Source organism: Choloepus didactylus, chromosome 10 (assembly GCF_015220235.1).
Source record: "Choloepus didactylus isolate mChoDid1 chromosome 10, mChoDid1.pri, whole genome shotgun sequence".
Classification (NCBI taxonomy): Eukaryota; Metazoa; Chordata; class Mammalia; order Pilosa; family Megalonychidae; genus Choloepus; species Choloepus didactylus.
The window spans coordinates 63,591,338-63,613,515 of record NC_051316.1 but is presented as its reverse complement, the minus strand read 5'-3'; the positions used below and the strand labels follow the sequence as shown (position 1 = coordinate 63,613,515).

At 36.1% G+C, this 22,178-nt stretch overlaps 1 protein-coding gene and 1 pseudogene across 1 annotated transcript in view; one reads left to right on the top strand and one right to left on the bottom strand.

Moving 5' to 3' along the window:
* The window catches only part of TTC39B (tetratricopeptide repeat domain 39B), a 140,816-nt gene extending 127,440 nt beyond the window's left edge, over positions 1 to 13,376 (top strand). Inside the window, exons 19-20 of the mRNA XM_037796984.1 lie at positions 7,575 to 7,691; positions 10,573 to 13,376. Of these exons, the coding sequence (XP_037652912.1) occupies positions 7,575 to 7,691; positions 10,573 to 10,663 (208 nt within the window). The 3' untranslated portion in view covers positions 10,664 to 13,376. The remainder of the gene's footprint in view (positions 1 to 7,574; positions 7,692 to 10,572) is intronic.
* A 1,782-nt stretch (positions 13,377 to 15,158) lies between these two features.
* LOC119545211 lies at positions 15,159 to 16,067 on the bottom strand (annotated as a pseudogene).
* Positions 16,068 to 22,178: the final 6,111 nt, after the last annotated feature.

The following is a 22,178-nucleotide window of genomic DNA, read 5'->3' as shown; positions in this document are numbered from 1 at the left end:
TGGGAAATATAATTACCACAAGCCTTGCAGCTTTTGTGATTGAGTTCACATAATTGTTTTTCAGATGCTACTTTGATTTAAGAATATCTTGCATTTCTCTTTGCTAACTACCATACCCTTAGGGTGTTCACATAAATTTAACTTCAGTAGCAGAGAATGGGGAAGTATTGTGAGGCTAATGTAACCCTACCTCACTTAGAGAGATTAACATCCTTCAATTAGAGTGAAGCTTTTATATTTTAGCTGTACAAAAATTTGAATTCTGCTTTCTAGAGCAATCCTTCCCAGTCCCTTTGCAGAGATACTTTTGACATCTTCACGTCGCTGCTTTTTTTTAATGCATTTTAAAATTGTGGACTTTAACATATATACATAACAATGATAACTTTCAAAGTACAATTTAACAAGTAGAGAACAAATTTCAAAGAATGTCCTGGGTCATAGTTCCACAACTTCAGCTTTTTCCATCACTGTAAAATATAACATACATACAGAAAGGTGTTAACTTTTGATGTACAGCTCAACAAGCAGTTATATAGGTAATTACAAAAATTGTTATGGGTTACAGTTCCACAGTTTCAGTGCTTTCCTTATTATGCAATATAGGGTATATACAGAAAAGTGAAGACTTTCAAAGCACAATTCAACGAGTAGCTATAGAGCGAATTTCAAAGGATGTTAGAGGTTACAGTTTCACCATGTTATTTACCTCCTTTCAGCTATCCCAACATCCCAGCATCTAAAAAATACATATATTTGTATAAAGTATCAGTATTCATAGACCTTTGTTAAATCTTATATTGTTTGTTACTACCCTTTCTCTCACTTAATCGCTTTCTCTATCTTCAGGGGTATCTAGGCACTGAGAACCCTACCTTGTTCATACTGAAAGGGGGTGTCAACAGTATGGGGAAGGGGGCTGCATCTGATTGTTGTTCTTAAAGAGGCTGTTTCCTCTGGGTTTTAGGACTCGTCTGGCATAGGTGCTGAGAGATAAAACTTAGTGAGCGAACCTTTTACTGATATGTTTTTTATTTCTATTATTTCCATTGGAATCTTTAAAAAAGTTTCTATATCTCTGCTGAAATTCCTCATCTGTTCATTCATGCTATCTCCCTTGTCCACAAGATGATTTCTCAACATGTTAATGATAGCTGTTTTAAAGTCCCTATCTTTTAATTTCAACATTTGGCCTATCTCTGAGTCTGCTTTTTTCCCCTTTGCTTTTTTGGTGTCTTGAAATTTTTGATTGCGTGACAGTCATGGCATATAGAAAAACAGTAGATTAAGTTAAATAGTGTTTTCTCCTGGAAATAGGAATACCTGTTTTTCTCCCATGCTGTTAATGTGAGGGATTGAGTCAATCTAGCCTCTAGTTCAGTTGGTTTGGGTGTTGTTGTTTTTGTAGTTTTCATTAATGTACCACAAATTCCTTGTCTGATGGACTTCTGTTACCTTGGGCTTAGCATGGGGCCAGGGAAGCTGGATGACTTTTCTCGGTGTTCCTGCTTCACCCCCAGCCCTCAGCACGCCCTACATTCCTGCTCTAGAACTAAGGTTCTCTCTCTACACTCTTCTCCCTCTGCCAGTGGTAGACTGCTGTTTCTTGTTACTTGGTGTAATACTCATGGTGGGGGCTAGGAACATTTCTCAGTTCTCCCTCCTCAGTCTTAGTGTGCCTGAGCCTCAGGGAGTGGGAAGGAAGGCTATCTCAGCATTTCTGCCTCTCCCCCAAGCCTCCTCTTCCACCTTCTCTATGGAGGCCCTAGAGCATAAGTGGATTCCTGCTTTTGCCCCCAGAGGCAGCCCATCTTTACCTTATTTTGATGGAGACTTTTGGGTGTGAGTGGCTTTCCTGCCCCTTTCCCAGTGACATCAAAGCAGTGTTTCATATGGATGCAGGCTCCTAGCTGGGAGCCCATTTCCTGCCCTTCCTGCAGCACCAAATGGCTTCTGCCTATTGTCAGTGCAAGGTCTAGGGCAGGCAAGGTTCTTATTCCTCTCCTAGTGGCAGATGGCATTTATCTCTTTAGGTGGGTTTCCTGCCTGTCCCCATGACATCCACCATCACCTTGTATTCATGCAGAGTCTAAAGTGTGGTTGGACTTCTCCAGGTCCTTCTGTTCTGTCCTCAAAGGTAGGCATACCCTGCACACCTCCACCACCTCCACCACAGAGAGTCTCCCTCAGGTCTCCTGCCCTACGCCCAGTCTCTGTCGGGAGCCCTCCATGGCACATGGAACAGAACTGGTGAGTAGGTGCAGACTCCCCTTGTGTCTGAGGCTCCAGAGATTCTTAACTGCAACACTAGCCCACACTCAGCCTTTGCAAATTTCTTCTTACCTGCTTTTATGACAGCCGAAGGCAGTACAGTTTGTGTGTCCTAATTCTCTGGAGCTTTCTGATGGGCTCAAAATAATTATGATTTTATAGCTTATCCAGCTGGTTCTTGTTAGAATGGGAGTAACATTCTTTGCAGCCTTCAGCATCCTAAGTGGAAGTGGATTAATCTTTGATCTTTGAACTTTTGATTTCATGGTAGTGCTCTTCTGCTCTGGGGCCTGTTTTTCCCTTTTCTCTTCTCTCTTTTTTAATTTAACAAACGTGTATTAGATGTCTACTATAAATAAGGAACATGAATCAATGTGATAATCTTACGTAATTTTAACATGTAGTATTTAGATCCTTTTTTTCTTTAGTTCATCATAACTTTTGTTTCTTTTGTTACTGACAATTCCACTTTTGGACCTCTTCTAGTAAGCAATCATATCCCAATATTAATGACCTGAGACTGTGAAACACTGTGGAGATAACATGCATATGCAGGGTTCTTCTCAACCCCTGTGCCTCATTTCTACTCATTTCACCACTCTTTGAAAAAAAAAAGAATAGCTAAAATGGAGGAAATTTAGAGAATAGGAGGGAAAGTGGACTCAAAGCTCTAGTACTTGAATGTTTAAGACTATTTAGTCTATAGAAGGGAATAATTGGTGATACATAATTATTTTCAAATGGGGGTGAGGAGGAGTGCCACCACATTTAAAGAAGAATTTGATAAATTTACTGTTTTCCCAAGGAAAAATTTATAATGGTTAGTGGTACCAAGCAATAGAAAAGAGTGCTTTAGAGGCAAAGAAAAGTGGAATATGAAAGGGGACACCTTAGAAAAAAGTTTGCATAGTTAACTCACCATTCAAAGAGCTACTTCTCACAACTGCTAAAATTGCTAGGAAGAAAGAACATTAAGTAGTTGGAGATTTCCAATGTGGGGGGGGGCAGTAATGCCTTTTTTTAATTTTAAAAAGATGTCTAAATGTAATAAATAAAAATATAAATGTATTAAGTAAACATAAATAGAGTAAGAGCTGTTTGGAAAGACTTGGGAAAGTTATAATGATCTCATTTCCCTTCTACCCTTTCATTTGAAAATAAATGAAAGGTTAAGATGACTCCTGTTTAGAAGCTTCTTAGAGTGTTCTCAACTGGGGGTGGTCCTGATTTCCCAGGGGATGTGTTGAGAACATTGACTGTCACAGTGACTGTCTAGAGGGAGCGTGCTAGCGTGCATTGGGTAGAGATGCTAAACATCCTGCAATGCTCAGGATAGTGTTGTACCATGAAAAATTGTCCTGTCTTCAAATGCAAATAACTCAGTGTTGAGAAACATTTGATTTGGGTCTATATAATTTCCAGCCTTGCACACAAAAAAAGTTATTTAACAATTTGTGACTATTTCTTGTTCTCAATAGAAAGCATTTTCTTGAAACTTAGGCATAAATATTAGATACTTTAGACTTCAAAAGGAATTATTAGAATTAGAAATTCAAAATGAGTTTATTTTGGGAAAGTATGATAAATGGCTATGTTTGCCCCTTGTACTTTCATGGTTTGCTTTAAAAATTCAAGATTTTGGAAAGAATTGCACCTTAATGTAATATGCTTTTAAGTGTGGCAAGAAATAGTCAAATAATGGTTAATTTGGGGAAAATGGAATTTATCTCATTTTGAGTTCTCATTCCCTAGAATCTTAAAAAAAAACAAAACTTTATTAAGAAATAATTCAACCATTCAGAAAATTATAGAGAGTAATATACTTGTAATACCCAATACTTAGTTTTAACAACATTTTTCCCATATTTTCTTCAGGTGTTTTTTTCCATGTATGCTCAAAGGATGTGTATTCTCAGATTGCTAGATTCAGGACTGAAGATATGTCCATTTATCAAATGTGTTCTATATATTATTCAAATCTCCTGTATACTTTCTAATTTTTATTTTGCTTGATCTACTAATTACTGAGAGAGATGTATTGAATGGGGACTTGTCAAGATTTTTTGTTTGTTTGCTTTGCAGTAAATATTTTGAAACTATTGTGTATGCAATTATAGAATTGTTACCTTCCTTGTAAATCTCCAGTAATGCTTTTTTTATCATAAAATCCATTTTGTTGGAAATTAATATAGTTACTATGGTTGCACCCATATTCTTTTGGCTGGTATATCTTTTTCCATCCTTTGATTTTCAGCCTTTCTGAATCCTTAAGTTTTTCCAGTATGCCTCTTAAAATTAGTATGTAGCAATTTTTTTCCCATCCCATCTGGCTATCTCTGAAACTTAAACTGGTAATATATTGTGATTGCTAGTATATAGTATAAAGTGAGGTTTATTTCCCCCATTTTCTTTTGTACTTTTCATCTATCCTGTTTTTGCTTTTCTTGCCTATTTTTTTTAAGCTCACTATGATAAATTACAAACATTCAGAAAGTTAATTGAACAGCCATATACCCACCATCTAGATTGAACTCACATTGACATTTTGTCTATTGACTTCAACTTGTTTTTACTCTTTTGCTTGTTTTCAGTCTTTTGCTCTTACAAATAATACTGTAATGAATAACCTTGTTCTAATACTGTGATGAATAATGTTGAGCATAATTTATTTCATATTTATGGAAGAGTATCTCTTAGGTAGATTCCAACAAGGGTGAAGGGTAAAGCTTCTATGATTTACTTAGATATTGCCAAATTCCCCTCCTTTCACCAGCAACATATGCCCTAACCAAATGTGTTGTCCAAGTGATAGGTGGGAAATGGTATCTCAGTGCTTTCATTTGTGCTTTTCTTCTTAAGAGTGATGTTGAAAATCTTTTCATATTTTATTAGGCTGTTTACATTTCTTTTACTGTGAGCTGTCCTGGTGGTTTGCCTATTTTTCTGTTATCAAATTCCTGGTCTTCTGTCTTCTTAATTTTTAAGAGTTTTGGATATATTAGGGAAATTAGCCTCCACTTGATGTAAATTACAAATATTCTCACCTAGTTTTAATATGTCTTTTGACTTTGCATAAAAGCTTTTTTGAAGGCAGGCAAAAACTTTTTATTTCTTAGGTATAGAATATATCAATCTTTTCCTTTGTCGTTTCTGTATCTTGAGTCATAGTTATAAAAAGCTATCCCTAATTCCAGATTTTAAAAGCATTCAGACATGTTTTCTTCTTGAGGTTGTATAATTTCATTTTTTTTACTCAGATCGTAATCATTTGTAGTTTTATCCTAGTATATGCTTTTAAGATAAGGATCCAGTTTTATCTTTTCCCAAAGAGCTTTCCAGTTGTCCTAGCACGTTTCTCTAGTAATAAGAGATGACCTTTAGCATATGTTACATTTCTACATCTATTATACTTGGCCTGCTTCTGAAATTTCTGTTGTATTCCATTAGTCTATTTACTTGTTCTTGTACCAAAAGTATACTGTTTTTAATTATACAGATGTTTTAATATCTTGTATGCCTATCCCCTATTCCTGAGGGACTATTCTTGCTTGTTTCTTTTCCCATATGAAAGTTAGAATCAACTTGGCTAGCTCTAGGAAAAACATTCTTGGCATTTTTATTGGGATCTTTTAAAATTTATATTTCAACTTGAGGAGAATTGATGTTTTTATTATGTTGAGCCACTCTTTCCAAGAGCATGGGATGTCTTTCTTTTGTTCCCTGTCTATTTTTTAAAGTTTTCCTCAGAGTGCTTTTGCATATTTCTTTTTGTTTCTGGCTATTCTCTTTTTTCTTACTCTTCCATTATTTTTTTTCACTTGTTATTGATTGTGTATATGAAAACTACTGACTTTCACATGTCAAGTACATGTCTAGCTATCTTATTGAATTCTTTTGTTTACAGTAGTTTTTTCCAAATTCTTTTGGGCTTTTCAAGTATGTCATCATACTATCTATCTGTAACCAGGGATAGATTTATGTCTTCCTTTCCAATTCTTAGCCTACAATTGTCTTATCTTTTCTGAGTGCCTTGGCTAATACATCCAAAACAATATTAAATACCAGAACATATTATAAGCATGCATCCTTGCCTTGTTTCTAATTTTAGAATTAATGTATGTTTTAGTTTCTCAGCTTTTAAAAGAAATTCCATATAATGGGTTGGCTTAAACAACAGGAATTTATTGGCTCATAGTTTTGAGGATGGAAGTCCAAAACCAAGGCATCATCAAGGCTACGCTTTCTCCCCAAAGATTGTGGCATTCTGGGACTGGCTGCTGGTGATCCTTGGTCCTTGGCTTTTCTGTCATGTGGCAGTGCACGTGGTAGCCTTCCTTGGCTTCTCCGGGTTCCATTGACTTCTTGTTTTTTCCCATGGCTTTCTCTCTGTGGTCTGAATTTCATTCTGCTTATAAAGAACTCTAATAATAGAATTAAGACCCATTCTAATTCTGTTTGGATACACTTTAGCTGATATGGCCTTTATGGGGGACATGGTTCAATTTCCAACACTACCCTTTCTCTGATGGGATAGCCCTTTCAGGCGCCAGCTTTATGTGACAGTTTCAGTCCAGCTCCCTGCTTTGCATGGGCCTGACGCCCCATCTGCTTGGACATGGAGACCCAAAGCCCTGGGTGATTAAGACTCTCAACACCCCCAGGATTGCTTCAGCCTCATCTCGTGTGTTTAGAATTCTGTTTTTTCAGGTCTAGCTTTGTTTTGGCACCTGAGAGTTTTTCTTTTTAACTTGTGAGCTAAGTTATACATTTGAAAGGGTATTACTCATATTTTTCCAGTACTTTAAAATGCTTTGTAGACAGAGAGTTTCCATAATATTGTTGAAAACAGAGGTATTGACTAGAATCTTCATTGACATTTTCATGCATTATGACTTAAAAATATAAAGGGAATTGAACATTATTAAAAATAATACAGCTTTCTTATTTCTAAACAGAGTCATTCCCCATACGCCTTCATGTTCTGGAAGATGATCTTGCCATTTCCAGAGTTGTTTATTAAACATCTGCATGTGGTCATCTTTCTAAGGGACAATCATAAGTCATCAGAGCTAGATTTAGATTAAGAAATAAAATAAAAGATTAATATATTAAAAGCATACTATTTTATTGCCATATTTTTAAGACTCCTTAAGTGTATAATGACAGTTTTCTTTAAAATATTGGATTTTCTCTCATCGTAGGCTTAGTGCTGCCCTACCTGTTTTCTGAGGAGTAGGAAAAATGGTGGAATGATACTTTTCTTGGTCTGTTAAAACACAGATGCTTTTCATTTGCTTTTTCAGTGAAAAGCTCCTGAAGTATGACCACTACCTAGTGCCATTCACTCTGTTCGAGTTGGCATTTTTGTACAAAAGCCAAGGAGAGATTGACAAAGCCATAAAGGCCCTAGAGACTGCAAGGTAAGTAGTGAAGGCAGCTTTTCCTTGATTTTTATGGAGACAGAAAGTTTACACAAGCATGACTCTCTGGCTCCTGAATGTCAATATTGTTATAATGACAGCAGCAGTAACATGGTACACTTATGAATTAATAAGTTAATGTAAAATTAGTAACTATTCCTTTTGCTAACTTATGCTTTGTTTATTATGCTCATAGTTTTTGCTGTAATTTTTCTGTTTTCAACCCTCTTAATACCTGGTCCTCTGATTATTTACAGAAGTGGTAATTGTGGACATTTCTTTAGAGGGATTTCTAACCTTTCTTTTCTCTATCAAGGGTTGGCAAGGGTTTCTGTAAAGGGTCAGGTAGTAAATATCTTGGACTTTATAGTACACAGTCTGTGCTGCAACTACTCAACTGTTCCATTGTATGAAAAATAGCCATAGAAGACAATGAGTAAATAAATAGTGGAGGGATTTGGCCCTCAACTCATAGTTTGCCTGCCCCTGGTCTGTGTCAACGGCATGTATCATTTCCTTGGAAAGCCACTGATTTGATGGCACTCTTTACATCTCCCTCTGCCTGTATTCTCTTTGTCTACTGTGGCAGTTTCAAAGTTCTTTGTCATTTGTGTTAGACAGTGGCTTGCAGATTTTTGATTGTGGTTCACTTAGGTGGGACAAATCCTTATGGTCTGGTTACTTTGAGTACTTCTTGCAGTGAAGAAAGAATTCCATAATAACTCCAGGCCATATATAGGTTAGTGGTTTATTGGTTTGTTCTTTTATTCATTCAGCTAGTATTCACTGAGCACCTATTATAAGCCAGAAACTAGTAAAAGCTGTAGAGAAACAATTGTAAACTAAACAGGCAATGTTTTGGTTTTCTTAGTTGCAGGGAGATGTTAAGTAAACAAACAAGTAAGAAAATTATGTGGTGTGTGCTTTGCAGAGATGGGTGTTATTTTTTAGATTTGGTTGATTTGGAAAGGTTTTGTTGAGGAGGGGATTCTGTAGTTGAGATTTGCAGAACTAAAACCAGTCCTGTGGAGATCAGTAGGTGTGGGGAGCCTTCCAGGTAGAAGCATAGCTGTGTAATCTCTAGATTGTGAAGTAGAAGAATATATATATATATAATTTTTTTCTTTTACTGAGATGGGGAGTACTTAAAGGAGATGTCTATTGGGTATCTATGTGGGTATGGTGAATTGGCAGTTAAATATATAATCATGAAGTTTGGTGGAAAGGTCAGGGCTGGATAGATATTTCAGTCACCAGCGCATGATACCTGTTGGAGTCATCTTGGAAAAGTTATATAGCTAGAGAAAGAGACACATTCCACAGCCTGGGATGTGCCTTCGTTTTGGAGATGAAACAAAGAAGAAACCACAAAATAAGATTAAGAAGTGGCTAAGGAGTTAAAAAGACTCTTGGAAAGCCAAGTGAATGAAGTGTTTCAAAAAGAAGGGAAAGGTCCATTGTGAGCAGAGCTGCTGAGAAGTCAAGCAAGGTGAGACCAGAGAAGTAACTGCTGGATTTGGCAGCATGACAAGTGCAGTGAGAAAGTGGAGAAAGTTATTTTAGGCAACTCTTGTAGGATGTTTTGGTGTGAAGAGAGCATAGTAATGGCAGAGCCTTTAGGGACAAGATGGAGCCAAGGCTGGACTGACTTTTTTTTTTTTTTTTTAAATATGAGAGCCAGTCTCTTTTAAAGTTAATTTGGTGAGAATGAGGATGAATTATTTCAACTGCAATATACACATATTTTCAAATCTAGGTGTTGGAAAATTATAAACTATAGATACTGTTGTTTCAAATATTTATTTTTTGGACCTGTTTAGTGTTATCTAAGCAATGCATAATAAACCAAATTTATAATAATTGAAACAAAAGACTAGTAATTTACTACTAAAAGGCAAGACCAACAGTGATCGAAAGCCACCACTAACTCAAGACAGTACTGATGATGCAGATGTAAACAAACATGCTTCCTGTTAATCTCAAGACTATAAATTGTCTGCAGTTTCCTTTCTGCAGTAGGAGCTTTGCAAAATTGTCAAAGTGGGTAGGCAGACATTTAGGAAAATCCTCAATTACATCCTTCGATAAATTCTAGTAAGATGCTGATTTTGGTTTTTGAATAATACAATTTCATAACTCTTACCAAAGTTACCATTAAGTAGCCCTTAGACCTGTATAAGGTGAAAAACCATAGAAATGAGCGCCACTGCAAAGAAGTTTTACTGTGGGCCAAGGCAGTATGTGAAAGCAGGAGCCGTGCCTGCCGTTCCATTCCATTTTGCTGCTTCGTAATAATTCTAGCAAGGGGACTCAATATGAATGGTCTGAGTAAGGTTTTTGAATTATCTGTGGATTTCTGTGCCCCTTCTTCATTGCTGCACAATATTTATTGACCCAAGCATTGCTCTTTGCACATGACAACTAGAGTAAGTAATTCTGCTATCTTTATTCTAGTTGTTTCATGAGTGTTTCAAGGGTTTTTTCTTGTGATTGATCATGGTCACCTTGCTACCATGCTTACAGGAGGCTGCCTCAGATATTTCCACTTTAAAAAAGGAAATGAAACGTTTTAGGAATAGTTCTCAAAATTTGCTGTGCCCTCCTCATAACCTTCTTGCCGATTTCATGAATGGCTTAGTAATTGAGAAGAAACTTTGGATCATCACCAGAAAGCTTCTAGAAATACAGAATATGTCCCTGCCTTTCCCTCCCACCTGCCCCCACCCCCCAAACCACAACCTGCATTTTAGCAAGATGCACCGTAATGTATATTAAAGTTTGAAAGCAAAGAAGAAATAGAGATTAGAGAGAAGAGGAAGGTGGTGGTGCCCTCTTATACAAAGTAATTTTGACTTTACAATTTTATTGTTATTGTCTTCAGAAACAACTACAAAGATTATTCCATGGAGTCCAGACTACACTTCAGAATTCAGGCAGCACTTCAACTCTGGAAAAATCCTTCCTCAGATTGATGGGAACTTGAAGAATGGGATTTTCCCCCAATTAGCATTGCCATCTGCTACAGATGGGACCTTTTATTAAAGTGGAAAAATGATTGTAAACAAGAAACAAAAAAACAATTTTATTGTCAATATTTTCTATTGTCTGTGTGCTTTACTGTTGGTCTCTGTAAGTTTTTTTGTTTGTTTGTTTTGTTTTTTATTCCCTGTGGAACAATGTTCAATACTATCTAGAAAATTCTTATATTTGCTTCCCCCCAAAAAATGTTCATATTAAAACTTGAATTGGGGAGTTGAAGAAGTCTTTTAAAAAGACTCACAGGTAACAATAAAGTCTATTAGAGTATTTATTTTTTTAATGTGGAAATTAATATTTTTAAGTAGCAAATGGTGTATACGTTGAGCCATTTTTATATTTGTTGGCCAGTTAAATTTCAAAGTTATTTTGTTGCCTAGTATTTAAATTTCCAGAGGGGAAATAGAAAATCATCTAAATTCAAAGATACCTTATCAGTGACCTTCTGAAGGCTTCTGATAAAGACAGGCAGTGGGCAAGAACAGGGACAGGATAATGTTGCAGCTACTTAATAGGTTGAAGAGTCCTGTATTTAGAAAAGATGTGTTGTTATTTTTTAAATTCTTTCTTCATATTGGTTAAAAGGTAATGAGATATTTTTGAGAGACTATCCTCTTTCTGAATGTATTAAGTGTATTATATGAATAAAATTTTAAGAACCTATATATCTAAAGGGAAGAAAAACTCCATGAGAGACTGAAAATATATGTTATTATTTTTCATATAGGAAGCAAAGTAAAATTCCTGCTGCTTTAAATAGTATGTAAAATATCAATCATTTTACACCCATGGGACTGATGTGTAAGATCTAACTTTCTAATCTCTCTAAGACTGTGAAGGTTCCTTGTAAATTCGTGGACTGTGCTTAGTCCTTTAATTGGGGAATACAATCAAGGGATGGTATGGAAGAGACTAATCCTCTGTGGTCCTGGCCCTACTACCCCTTAACTGGGGGACCGGAGACCTTAAATGAGTCTCCTGCTCGCTCTGCATCGCCACATTTTTTCCATCTGTGAATGGAAAAAAGAGCAGGTGACTTTGAAGGTCTGTTTCATAACTGTGAGTCTGTATTAGGTATTTTTTTCAACAATGGCAAAAATGTTTACTCACAAATCATTCCCATTTATTTTGCAATCATCACTGTTCTCCTCCCCTCTCCCATATGTATGAGTGGTGGCTGAGGACCAAGTTGCATCCAGAGCAAGGAAAAATGATGGGTGGATTGATGAATTAGGTTTGTCTTGTTTCTATTGTAAAGAAGAATAACTTGTCATGGAGGCCTCTGTTGTTTAACAGAAAGAGCCAAGATTGGGAGTCAGGAGCCCCATCTCTGTTGGTTAATGATACCTTGACATGGAGCCCATTGCTCACTCCTTTCTGGGTGTCAGTTTCCTCATATGTGCAGTGGGGACAGCAACATAGTACTTGGTGCTTATGAGGTTTCAATTAGATCATGCATATAATAGCTCTTTGTAAACTGAGGGGCTGTACAAGGTTGAGTTTTTATAATAATTATGGTTTGTATGCAGTGATTACAAATTACTGGCTGATTCTGGGGACCCTGCTATAAAATGAAATAAGCATGAAAGTCAAACTTTTTAATGTATTCATGTGACTGATACTGACAGTAGCCCAGTTAATGTATCTGTGCCTTGCTGTGCCTTCCTACGTTGTTCTGCATTCAGCAGGTATGTGGTCTTGTTTTCTTCAGTGTACTGATTCTTGACTAATACTGTGAATGTATTTCCATTGGAAGATGATTAATACAACTCTAGCCAGAGAACTAGCCTTCCAGAGAGAAGGCTGGTAAATATCAATATGTGCAATTAATATGAATAACATAACCCTACTTTTAGGATTGGATAAAAGAGGAAATAAAAATCAGCTGTTTTGACAATTAGCTTGGAAAATATGTTCAATAATTATTTTGTAAATATCTTTGAAAAAAGTTTATAACTTTCTTAGAAGAGCTTTGGTATCATTGTTTTTAAAGCATTTTCCCCCATTTTGTTTGTGAGAAGCTACAATTCAGAGCAGAAGGTCGTAAAAAATTGTCTTTCCAGTACAAAGTGAAAACTTTTAAACTAATAGTAGTTTTTATTTTAACTCTGCATGCCCAAGCATATAGAAAAAGAAATTAATATCTCCCATTTAAAATTTCCTTTATTTTTTCTTATTTTCTTTTTATTACTTCCTATATATTTTTTTATAGTTACCTAGCAATATGGATAATCTATCCTATAGATTAAAAAAATTTTTTTATTGTGGTAGCATATATTAAATACAAAATTTCCATGTTAACTACTTTCACGTATACAATTCCGTGATGTTAACCGCATTCACAATATTGAGCTACCATCACCACCATCCATTACACACACTTTTTCATAACCCCAAACAGAAACTCTGTACCCATTAGGCAATAGCTCCTCATTCCTCCCTTCCCTTCTCCAGCCCTTGGTAGCCTGTATTCTACTTTCCGCCCCTGTTTGTTTATTCTAGGTGTTTCAGATAAGTCAAGTCATACGATATTTGTCCATTTGTGTCTGGCTTATTTCATTCAACACGATGTCTTCAAGGTTCATCCATGTTGTAGCATTTATCAGAACTTCATTCCCTTTTATGGCTGAATATATTCCATTGTATGTATACACTACATTTTGTTTATCCATTCATCTGTTGATGGACACTGGGTTGCTTCCACCTTTTGGCTATTGTGAATAATGCTGTTTTGAACATTGGTGTAATCCAATAGATTTTAAAAGTTTTGTAATATCATTAACAATACAAATATTTATCTGATGCCTGCCATGTTCAGGACATTATGATGATACTAGTTTCTTGTGACATCAGCTAATATTGTGTTTTTGGAGTTATTTTGTGATTTAGGGTGTTCTGTGAAGAATGACTACTGAAGTGACAAGAGTTTTGTCTGATCTTTTGAAGGGCATATGTGATGGGGGTTGGGCTGCCAATGTGTCTGATTGTGCAGTTTGCATAGTTCTGGTATCACTGCCTTTTTGTTTTGTTTTGTTTTAATGGAGAGGCAGAGTTCTAAATTAGGGTTCAAGGAGAGGTTATGCTTTGTGGTACTGGTAACGCAGAAGGCATGATTTCTGCTTGACAGTAATGGAAGAGTAACTGCATCAGCTCTTAAATGGTTATATATTTTAATGTTTTCTTTGCTTTTTCTGGGTACAAAAAGGTTCTGACTTATATAGAAAAGAAGATTTCTAATCACTGGGGCAATCCATCAGCCTAAAACAGTGTAACCAGCTCTTTTGCAAAGGGGTGTGTTAGCAAGGCTGTGTGACTGTCACTCTTCCCTGGCCTGAAAGCTTGTACTAGTCGAACTTTCCAGCTTCAAATACGTTAGGTGTGTGTGAAGAAGAAAGTTCCCCTCTTTCAAATAAAAATGAATGCTTCCTCTTTTGAAGCTACTTTCAGAGGTAGTTATATTGTAAGATGCACTAACAGTCCCTGCTCTTAATACTCATTATGATTCCACTTCTCATCCATTCCTTCAAAGTGAGTCTGTTGATCTTTAAAAATGAGATTTAGAGGTTTTTCTCCCCTTGCAAATTAAGATGAAAAAGGTCTTTGTGACTGTCTTAGTTTGCCAGGGCTGCTGTCACAAAGTACCACAGACTTGCTGGTTTAAACAACAGAAATTTTTTCACTCATAGTTCTGGAGGCTAGGAGTCTGAAATCGAGGTGTCGGGGACGCTGGCTCCTCTTAGGGGGAGACCCCATTCCATGTCTCTTTCTTGGCTCCTAGTGAATGGCTGGCAATCCGTGCATTCCTTGTTTGTGGCAGAACAACTCAACCTCTCCATCATATGGCCATTTCATCCTTTCTTTGTTACTATCTATATCCAAATTCCACAACGCACCCCCTTTTTCTTTTTACTCAGCAATTCCACTTGTAGAAATTTTATTCAACAGTAAATCCACTTGTAGAAATTTCACTGTACAAACACACACGCAATGATTGAACAAGGATATGCCAATATCACAATGAGAAGTATTTCACTCTGTACCTTTAAGTACCTTTTGAATATTGTTAATATATTCTACACACAAAATTTTTTTTAAAGATGCAAAAACATATTCTATATAGCTACATACTAATGTTAAAATATTTACTGATACTTTTTGTGTAATGAAACTCCCCTCTAACAGTAATTTGTATGGAACCAATAGAGAGAGGAACATTTTAACTGGAGTGGATGGGAAAACCTCTTCTTAAACCCAACTCATAAAAAAGCAGTCACTTTTTGGCAAGCCCCAAGTCCAGAATCCAGAAATTCCCATTTATATTCAAGAAAGCACACAGCAATGAGGATGGTTAGGACACAGCACAGCAATCATTGGGATACAAGTCAATTTAGCTCCGGGCTCTTGGCCATTTGTTGTTTATTAAACCATTGCTCATCCAAAAAGAGATGTTGGTGTGCTCAAAGCAGATCGCTTCTCCTTCTCCATTAGAATTAATCTTTTCGTTAACTTCTTATTCCTCTTCACATATTCAGGGCACAACATATTATCTTCTATGTCTGCAGGTGGGAAAGTGCAGGCTGGTAACAGAAAGAGAGATCATCCTCTTGGGAGTGTCAGGTACCCAGGCCTGCCCTGCATGGACACCCTTGGTGTCTGCAGGGAGAACTCTGCCATGGACCACACACCATCTGACACAGAGGCTCGCAGCAAAACAGGTCTCAACAGAAGTAGGAATAGGACATGAATTCCCAGTCTTAGGCTGAGCTGCTCCTGCAGCAGTTCTTGTCCATGATGCCAGTATTGCCTCCTGAGGTGAAGTCATCACTCAACTCTATTAGTCATTTCTTCTTTCTCCCTTCTCTTACAACTCTTCTGATCCTTTGCTATTTTGGTCATTAGCTTGCATTTCTATGAACACGACTGCAATGTAGCCTCCCTTGGTGTGTCAGGAATATCCTGTTTTTGCTCAGGGCAAGCATATTGCTGGAGCCTCAGATAAACCTCTATTTTTGGGCCACTGGTACTCAAAATATTGGCACCATTTCTGCAAAATGTCCCAGGGTACCTTATTAATTGGAGGCAAAATGGTCGGCAAGAGAGAAGCACTGGTACTTGAGATTTTGAGCAAGCTTTGAAATCCTCATTTGTTTGAGGAAGATGAACTTGATCCTTTTTCCTAGACTTCTTTGGTTTAACTTCTGCAGTTGAAGTACTTGGTTCCATTTGATGCTTCTCTTGAGGTTCCTCTTTTATTGGAACTAATGTAATCATCACATGTTCCTCATCTAATTCCTCCTCAAAGACATTCTCTTCACTGCTATCATAATTTGAGTGTCCCATTTCCAGGAAAGCACAAGCAAAGGCAACGTCAGCAATGTCAAGGATATCCACAGTCTACTCCTTTTAACTTCTCCCCTCTTAAGGATACCAGTTATATTGGATCAGGGCACACCCTAATCCAGTTTGGCCTCATCTTAATAACATCTTCAAAGATCTTATATACATATAACTTCACATTTACAGGACCAGGGGTTAAGACTTGAACATGTCTTTTTAGGGGACAGAATTCAATCTATAATAGTGACCAACTGGAAAAAAATTCAGAAATTACTCATTATTGATATTTTTTCATGTTTCTGACTTTTCCCTATTGTACTCTCCATATTTATAAGTCTTAAATTCAAATATATTTAGTTAAAATTGAGGTGAGCTAAGACTCCATTGATTGTATTGACCCTCTAAGGTATTATGATTCATTGGGTCTGGATGGGATTTTAGGAAATTATCTCATCCTCCCCAGCCTTTAAGCAGAGTTGTTTTTCCTCCAGTCCTGCACTGCTGATATAGTGCTATCAAGGGAACATTCATTCATTCATGCTGCAGTTCTTTTTAAAGACTTTCCAATACTGTGCTTCATGGAGTTTTGGCTTCTACTTCTTGTCTTCCATAATCACCTAATCACCATCATTGCATTGGCAGTAGTTTTTCAAATATATATATCTGTGAAGTTTGCTATTTCTGTTGAAGTGTCCTTAAACTCTCCTTTCGTCAAGTTTATTTATGCTTCTGCAGCTCCTCAAGGCTATAGGCACCTTTGCACATTATTAGAACTCCTTATATACTTGACTAGGAGACATTTTATTTTTAAGATTGCTACTTTAATATAATATAAATGACTTTCCAGCTACATTACGATGAAACATAAGCCATCTTCAGCACAAAATGTTAGAATTGTAGAGAAAGTTAGGTGTTAGAAGATTTCATGATTAAAATATTTCCCAAGGTTATTCTGAAAAATTTAGTGAAACCTTTTCAGTCCTTTTATATTATCAACACTTCAGCATTGAATTTTTTAGGTAGCCCAATATTACTATTTAAAGGTTTTTAGACATGAGATACCTACTTAAAGAATAATTTGGCAGATGGTTTATTTAAAGTTATATAATTTATGCCTTTTGCTGTCTTAATATTTTGAATATGTATTATACCTAAGTAATATGCATTAATATAATTGATATATTTTTAATCTCTTTAGACATTTTTTTGACCAGATACATCTATCTGTAAATGGATAGGTAGATATAAAACAGCTTACAATACTAAATAGGCAATATTTTATACTGTTCTTTCAGTAGGAGTGCGGGATCTACTCCAGATTGTCCAATTATTTACATATTTTTTCTTCAAGTTGCTTGTTGTGAAACCTTCTTTCTCTTTCCTGTTGTTGGTAGTTTTGTCTTTTATACATTTGCTGTTAGATTTAGTTGCTTTAAAATGTTGAAACTTGAATGCAAAGGACACATCAAATTTATTATGAGGGAAAATATCTTTTGTATTGAGTAAATGCTATCTGATCTTGATGGTTAGACCTTGTTCTTAAGGGGTGGCTGTGGAAGCCCATTCCAGTTGTTTATAACTTCATAACTACAGAAAGAAATGATGTAGGGTCTATTTAGCAGATTGAGATGGCTGAGCAGGTTCTTGGCCTGAATGATCTAAAGGGACATGTGGTTCTAGCCTCAGAGTAGGTCTAACTCCCATTTCCCTCCTGTGTACGATGTTCAGTTACATGTGTTTGACACAGTGGTACTGTAACATGACTTTGAATGGAAAAGTCAAAGTAGCTGCCTCATTATGTTTAATAAAGAATGCCTACAGGTGCCTACAGGTTGGATATTTGATAGGAAAACTCAAGGTACTTTAATACTAATCTTCATTAATTAAAACTTGCTGAATATTGTTATACAATATATCTTGTATGTTAATCCAGTAGTTTTTAGAAACAAATTATTTAAATGATGAATTTAAGGGATGCTGGTATATCACAGTGGGAGATTTTGTTTTATTGTTACTTAATACTTCCTAGTAAATTGGTTGTAATTACCAGCAGTCTGTTGTGCACCACTTAAAAAAAGAAGAAAGATGGTCTTAGGTCTCAGTGTAACAGAACTGATAGCCAGAGGAATTGGATAAAAGGAACATGTTAAAGACTACTACTTAGTATTTTGTTTTTAAATGAATTATATTATTTTGAAATGTGGGAAAGTCTTATTCATTTTGAAGGTATGACACTCTCTTTTGGAAATCATGCAGATATTTAAATTCATTCTTATCTTTAATGGAGCAAATGTCCAGGTGGCAACTTTGGGTATAGTATATGAGTTTACAATTTTCATTAATTATTTTTCCTTTTCCTGAAGTGATTTTATTCTTCATAGTAGACTGCTTTCAGAGCAGTGATTTATTTTTTCTTTAAGAAAACAATTTACATGAAAAGAGAGATTATGCTAAACATTTTAAATCTTAGGCTGTTGGCTAGATTTAATAGCTTAAGAAAACAGTACTTTTGGATCTGTTTAACTGAGATTTGCAGGAGAACACGTGTATTTCACTGATATGTGCTGTCCAGAAAAATTGCTTAGTTCTTAACAATATGTTGCATTCTCACTTTATGTTAGGGGAAATTTTTATAAGTAGTTTAATTTTTATTATGCTGCTTCTTCCCTTTGTCTACTGTTGCTACACCTGAATGAATACCAACTGACTCATTTATATATTAGCATTTTAAAATATTTATTTGTAGATGTTCATAGAACACTTGAATTTTTTCATTCAAGTCGCTAAATCATATGCAAAGGCAAAATATGTATATAATGAGAAGTATTATTTTATTACTGAAGTTTATTTCTAAGCAAATTTATTTTGTAGGTGCTTCATTTCAGAAATTTTGCTTTGCCTAAAAACAAACAAACAAATAAACCCTGCCTTGTGATCTGGTCACCTGGAAACTCCTAATATTAACTTGACATGTAGGGGGATTTTGAAAAAATTTTAATAACATATGTATTTAAAAATTTTTATTTGGATTAAATAAAAATAAAGTTGGAGTCTGCTTCATTTTGTAAACAAACATGAGGTTTCCTGTGTGTACTTTATAATTCAATGTTCTATTGGTACAAATTGTCAGCATTTTATCTCACTTTTTCTCTTCTCATTACTTTTGAACTTGGTCTCCTCTAATTTTCCCATTCCCAGCAGTCACAGTTTTATAGAGAAAAACGTTTTTAGAAATGGAAGACATGTGAGTTTATGTAAGACAAATGTGTTAATAACATCCATCTGCCGATCAAGTAGGAATTGGATCTGATACCAGAATGTGAAATAGATTGTAATTATAAGAGCATTTTATCAATACAAGTCGAGAAGGAAGAAGAAAACTGTGAGCTTTGGATATTTTAATATAAAAACTGTGTTCCCAATGAGTATTCTCTTTCACTGATTTTGTGTTAATGTTATCATCTATGATTTGTAAGCTAATGCTGATATGAAATCTAAAATTTCAACTTGAAGACAGTAGTTCCTGTAGTCTATTTCTAACATTAAGACATTTTTGAAAACAAATGTCATCTTAGAAATTATATTTTTAAGTGCAAATAAATCATCTCTGCTGGCAAGTCAACACGTTTTATTTTTCATTCTTTAGTATTACAGAATACTCTGCATTATTAGATACATGTTGAAGTTGGCAGATGTTCTCAGAATTCTGTATTTTCTTATTGCTAATACTGTTTTACCTACAACATGCAACTGAATTATTGTTTAAATAAACTATACTTGATGGAATTAGTCTTGTTCTGGTGCTCTCCATGTGAAAAGTATATACAACATCTGGCTTACTGTTCTTTACTGTTATATGATGTAAACTAGAGTTTTTATTTTTTTTTGGTAAGACTTTTTTTTTTTAACAGGCACTTATGAAGACTCTTCTTTGGACCATGTTCTTGGCTAGGGCATGAAGAGATAAATGGGATGGGATGGTTGTCTTGAGGAAGGACTGCCTTCTCTTGCATCTTTTTATTATCTATTTAATTGTTCAGAGATTTAGAGTAGCTGCTAACATATCCAGTTTAAGGAGGAACCCTTAGCATTCAGTCTAGCATGGAGTAAAAGTACTTCACTCTGGGAATCAGGAGATCTGCATTTGAAGCTGGACTTGGCTATGAAGTGGAATTTGATTCCTCCTCCCCAGCCACTTTTCTCTGCACTTGGTCAAAACCCTCTGTAAAATAGAGACAACTCACTACCTCATTCAGCCCTGGGAGGATCAGAAGAGAAGGTATACAAGAACCACAGAGGACTAATATAAGATGCTTTCTTTCCCTCCTCTCTTACATGAGTTGGGGTAAGCTAATGTCTGTCACAAATCAGATGTTCCTCTCAGTGAGTGACTTTTCACGTTGTGATTCAGTGACCCAGTGCTTCCAATCTTGTAGTTCTGCCATCTTCCACACATGGCTCTGAGGTTGTGTTGCCTAAGTTGCCAAAGGGGAAAGAACATGGAGGGTTGCATGAGGGAGTTGGCTCATATATTCTGCATATCATCTGCTCACACTCCATTTGCTAGAACTCAGTCACCTTGCCTCACCTAATGACAAAGAGGGAAATACAGTCTAGCTGTGGGTCTAGGGAGAAAAGGATATGAGTTTGGTAAACAGATTATCTGTCATATCTCCCATGTGGGCTGTATCCAGCAAGGTTCTCCCAAAGAACCACAAATTTCCTGTGCTTTCATGCTTTTCTTTTCTTTGTTCTTAGGCTTGAGGAGTTTGATAGATTAGAAATGCCTTAGAACTCCTTGGGCTGAATGTTAAGAAGCCAATTTGAACCAGCCACTTCCACACTTGCAGCAAGAAAACCACAATAAATACTCCCTTTGCAAATGAGAAGCATGGAAACATGGCAAATACTGCCTGTAGCAATTCTGAAACCACATATTTTGAGGCCCCTGCCTTGGAAGTGGGGAATGTTCCTTGATGAGGCCTTCAGTCTGTTTCCTGGGAGTAGCATCCTTGTCCATTGTTCTCAGGCATTTGGATTCATCTTCTGAAAGATTCTTCATTTTCCTTAATTTCTTTGGCCACATCTGTAGTGGCTTTCAGGGAAATTACCATCTTTGGGAACTGCAAGGAGTCCCTTTCCTGCCTCAAGTTGGGACCAAAGAATCATTTCAAGTCTCAAAAATTCACAGCCTCTTCAATGCAGGTCATTCATTAGCAGTACAAGTCTAGCAAAAAATTTAGTCTGCTTTTGTCTTTGATTCTAGTCAGCGTCGTATGCCAAAAAACCACACCCACGGTCATTTCTAAGACATTACTCTCATTCTCTTGTCCAGCCTTGGCTTAACTGACTTAACTTAATATTGACTTGAATCAGTATCATTTCTGGAACCAATTTCTGTATTCAGAGTGGGCTAAGATATGCTGTAGTAACAACCCCCAAATCTCAGTAGCTAAAAATAACAATGGTTCATTATTTGCTCATGCTCTATGAGCATTTTAGGCCAGTGGAGGGTCCTTCTCCACATTTCGGAGGCCCCCGTAGCCTCCACCATCTGGAGTGATGCTCATCACTATGGAGAAGGGAGATTGACAAATTGTACACTGTTTTTTTTTTTTTTTTTTTTTAATGGCTTTATTGCATTTAATTCAAGTACCATAAAGTTCACCTCTTTCAAAATACACAGTTCTGTGAGTTTTAATAAACATATAATTTGCAACCATTACCATAATCCAGTTTTAGAACACTTTCATCACCTCAGAAAGTTACCTCGTGGTCTTTTACTGTCAATCCCAACTTCCACCTCCCTGCCCGAGGCAAACACTACCCTTTCTGTGTCTATAGTTTTACATTTAATACAAAATTTATATAAATGAAATCACATATATAGTCTTTTGTTTCTGACTTCTTTCACTTAGCATAATGTTTTTAGGATTCATCCATGTTGTTCCATATATTTATAGTTCCTTTTTATTGTTGAATTCTAGCACATTGTATGAATGTATCACATTTTCTTTATCCATTCACTAGTTCATGGACATTTGGATTGTTTCTAGGTCTTGACTTGTATGAATAACATCACTGTGAACATTGACATACAAGTCTTTGTGTGGA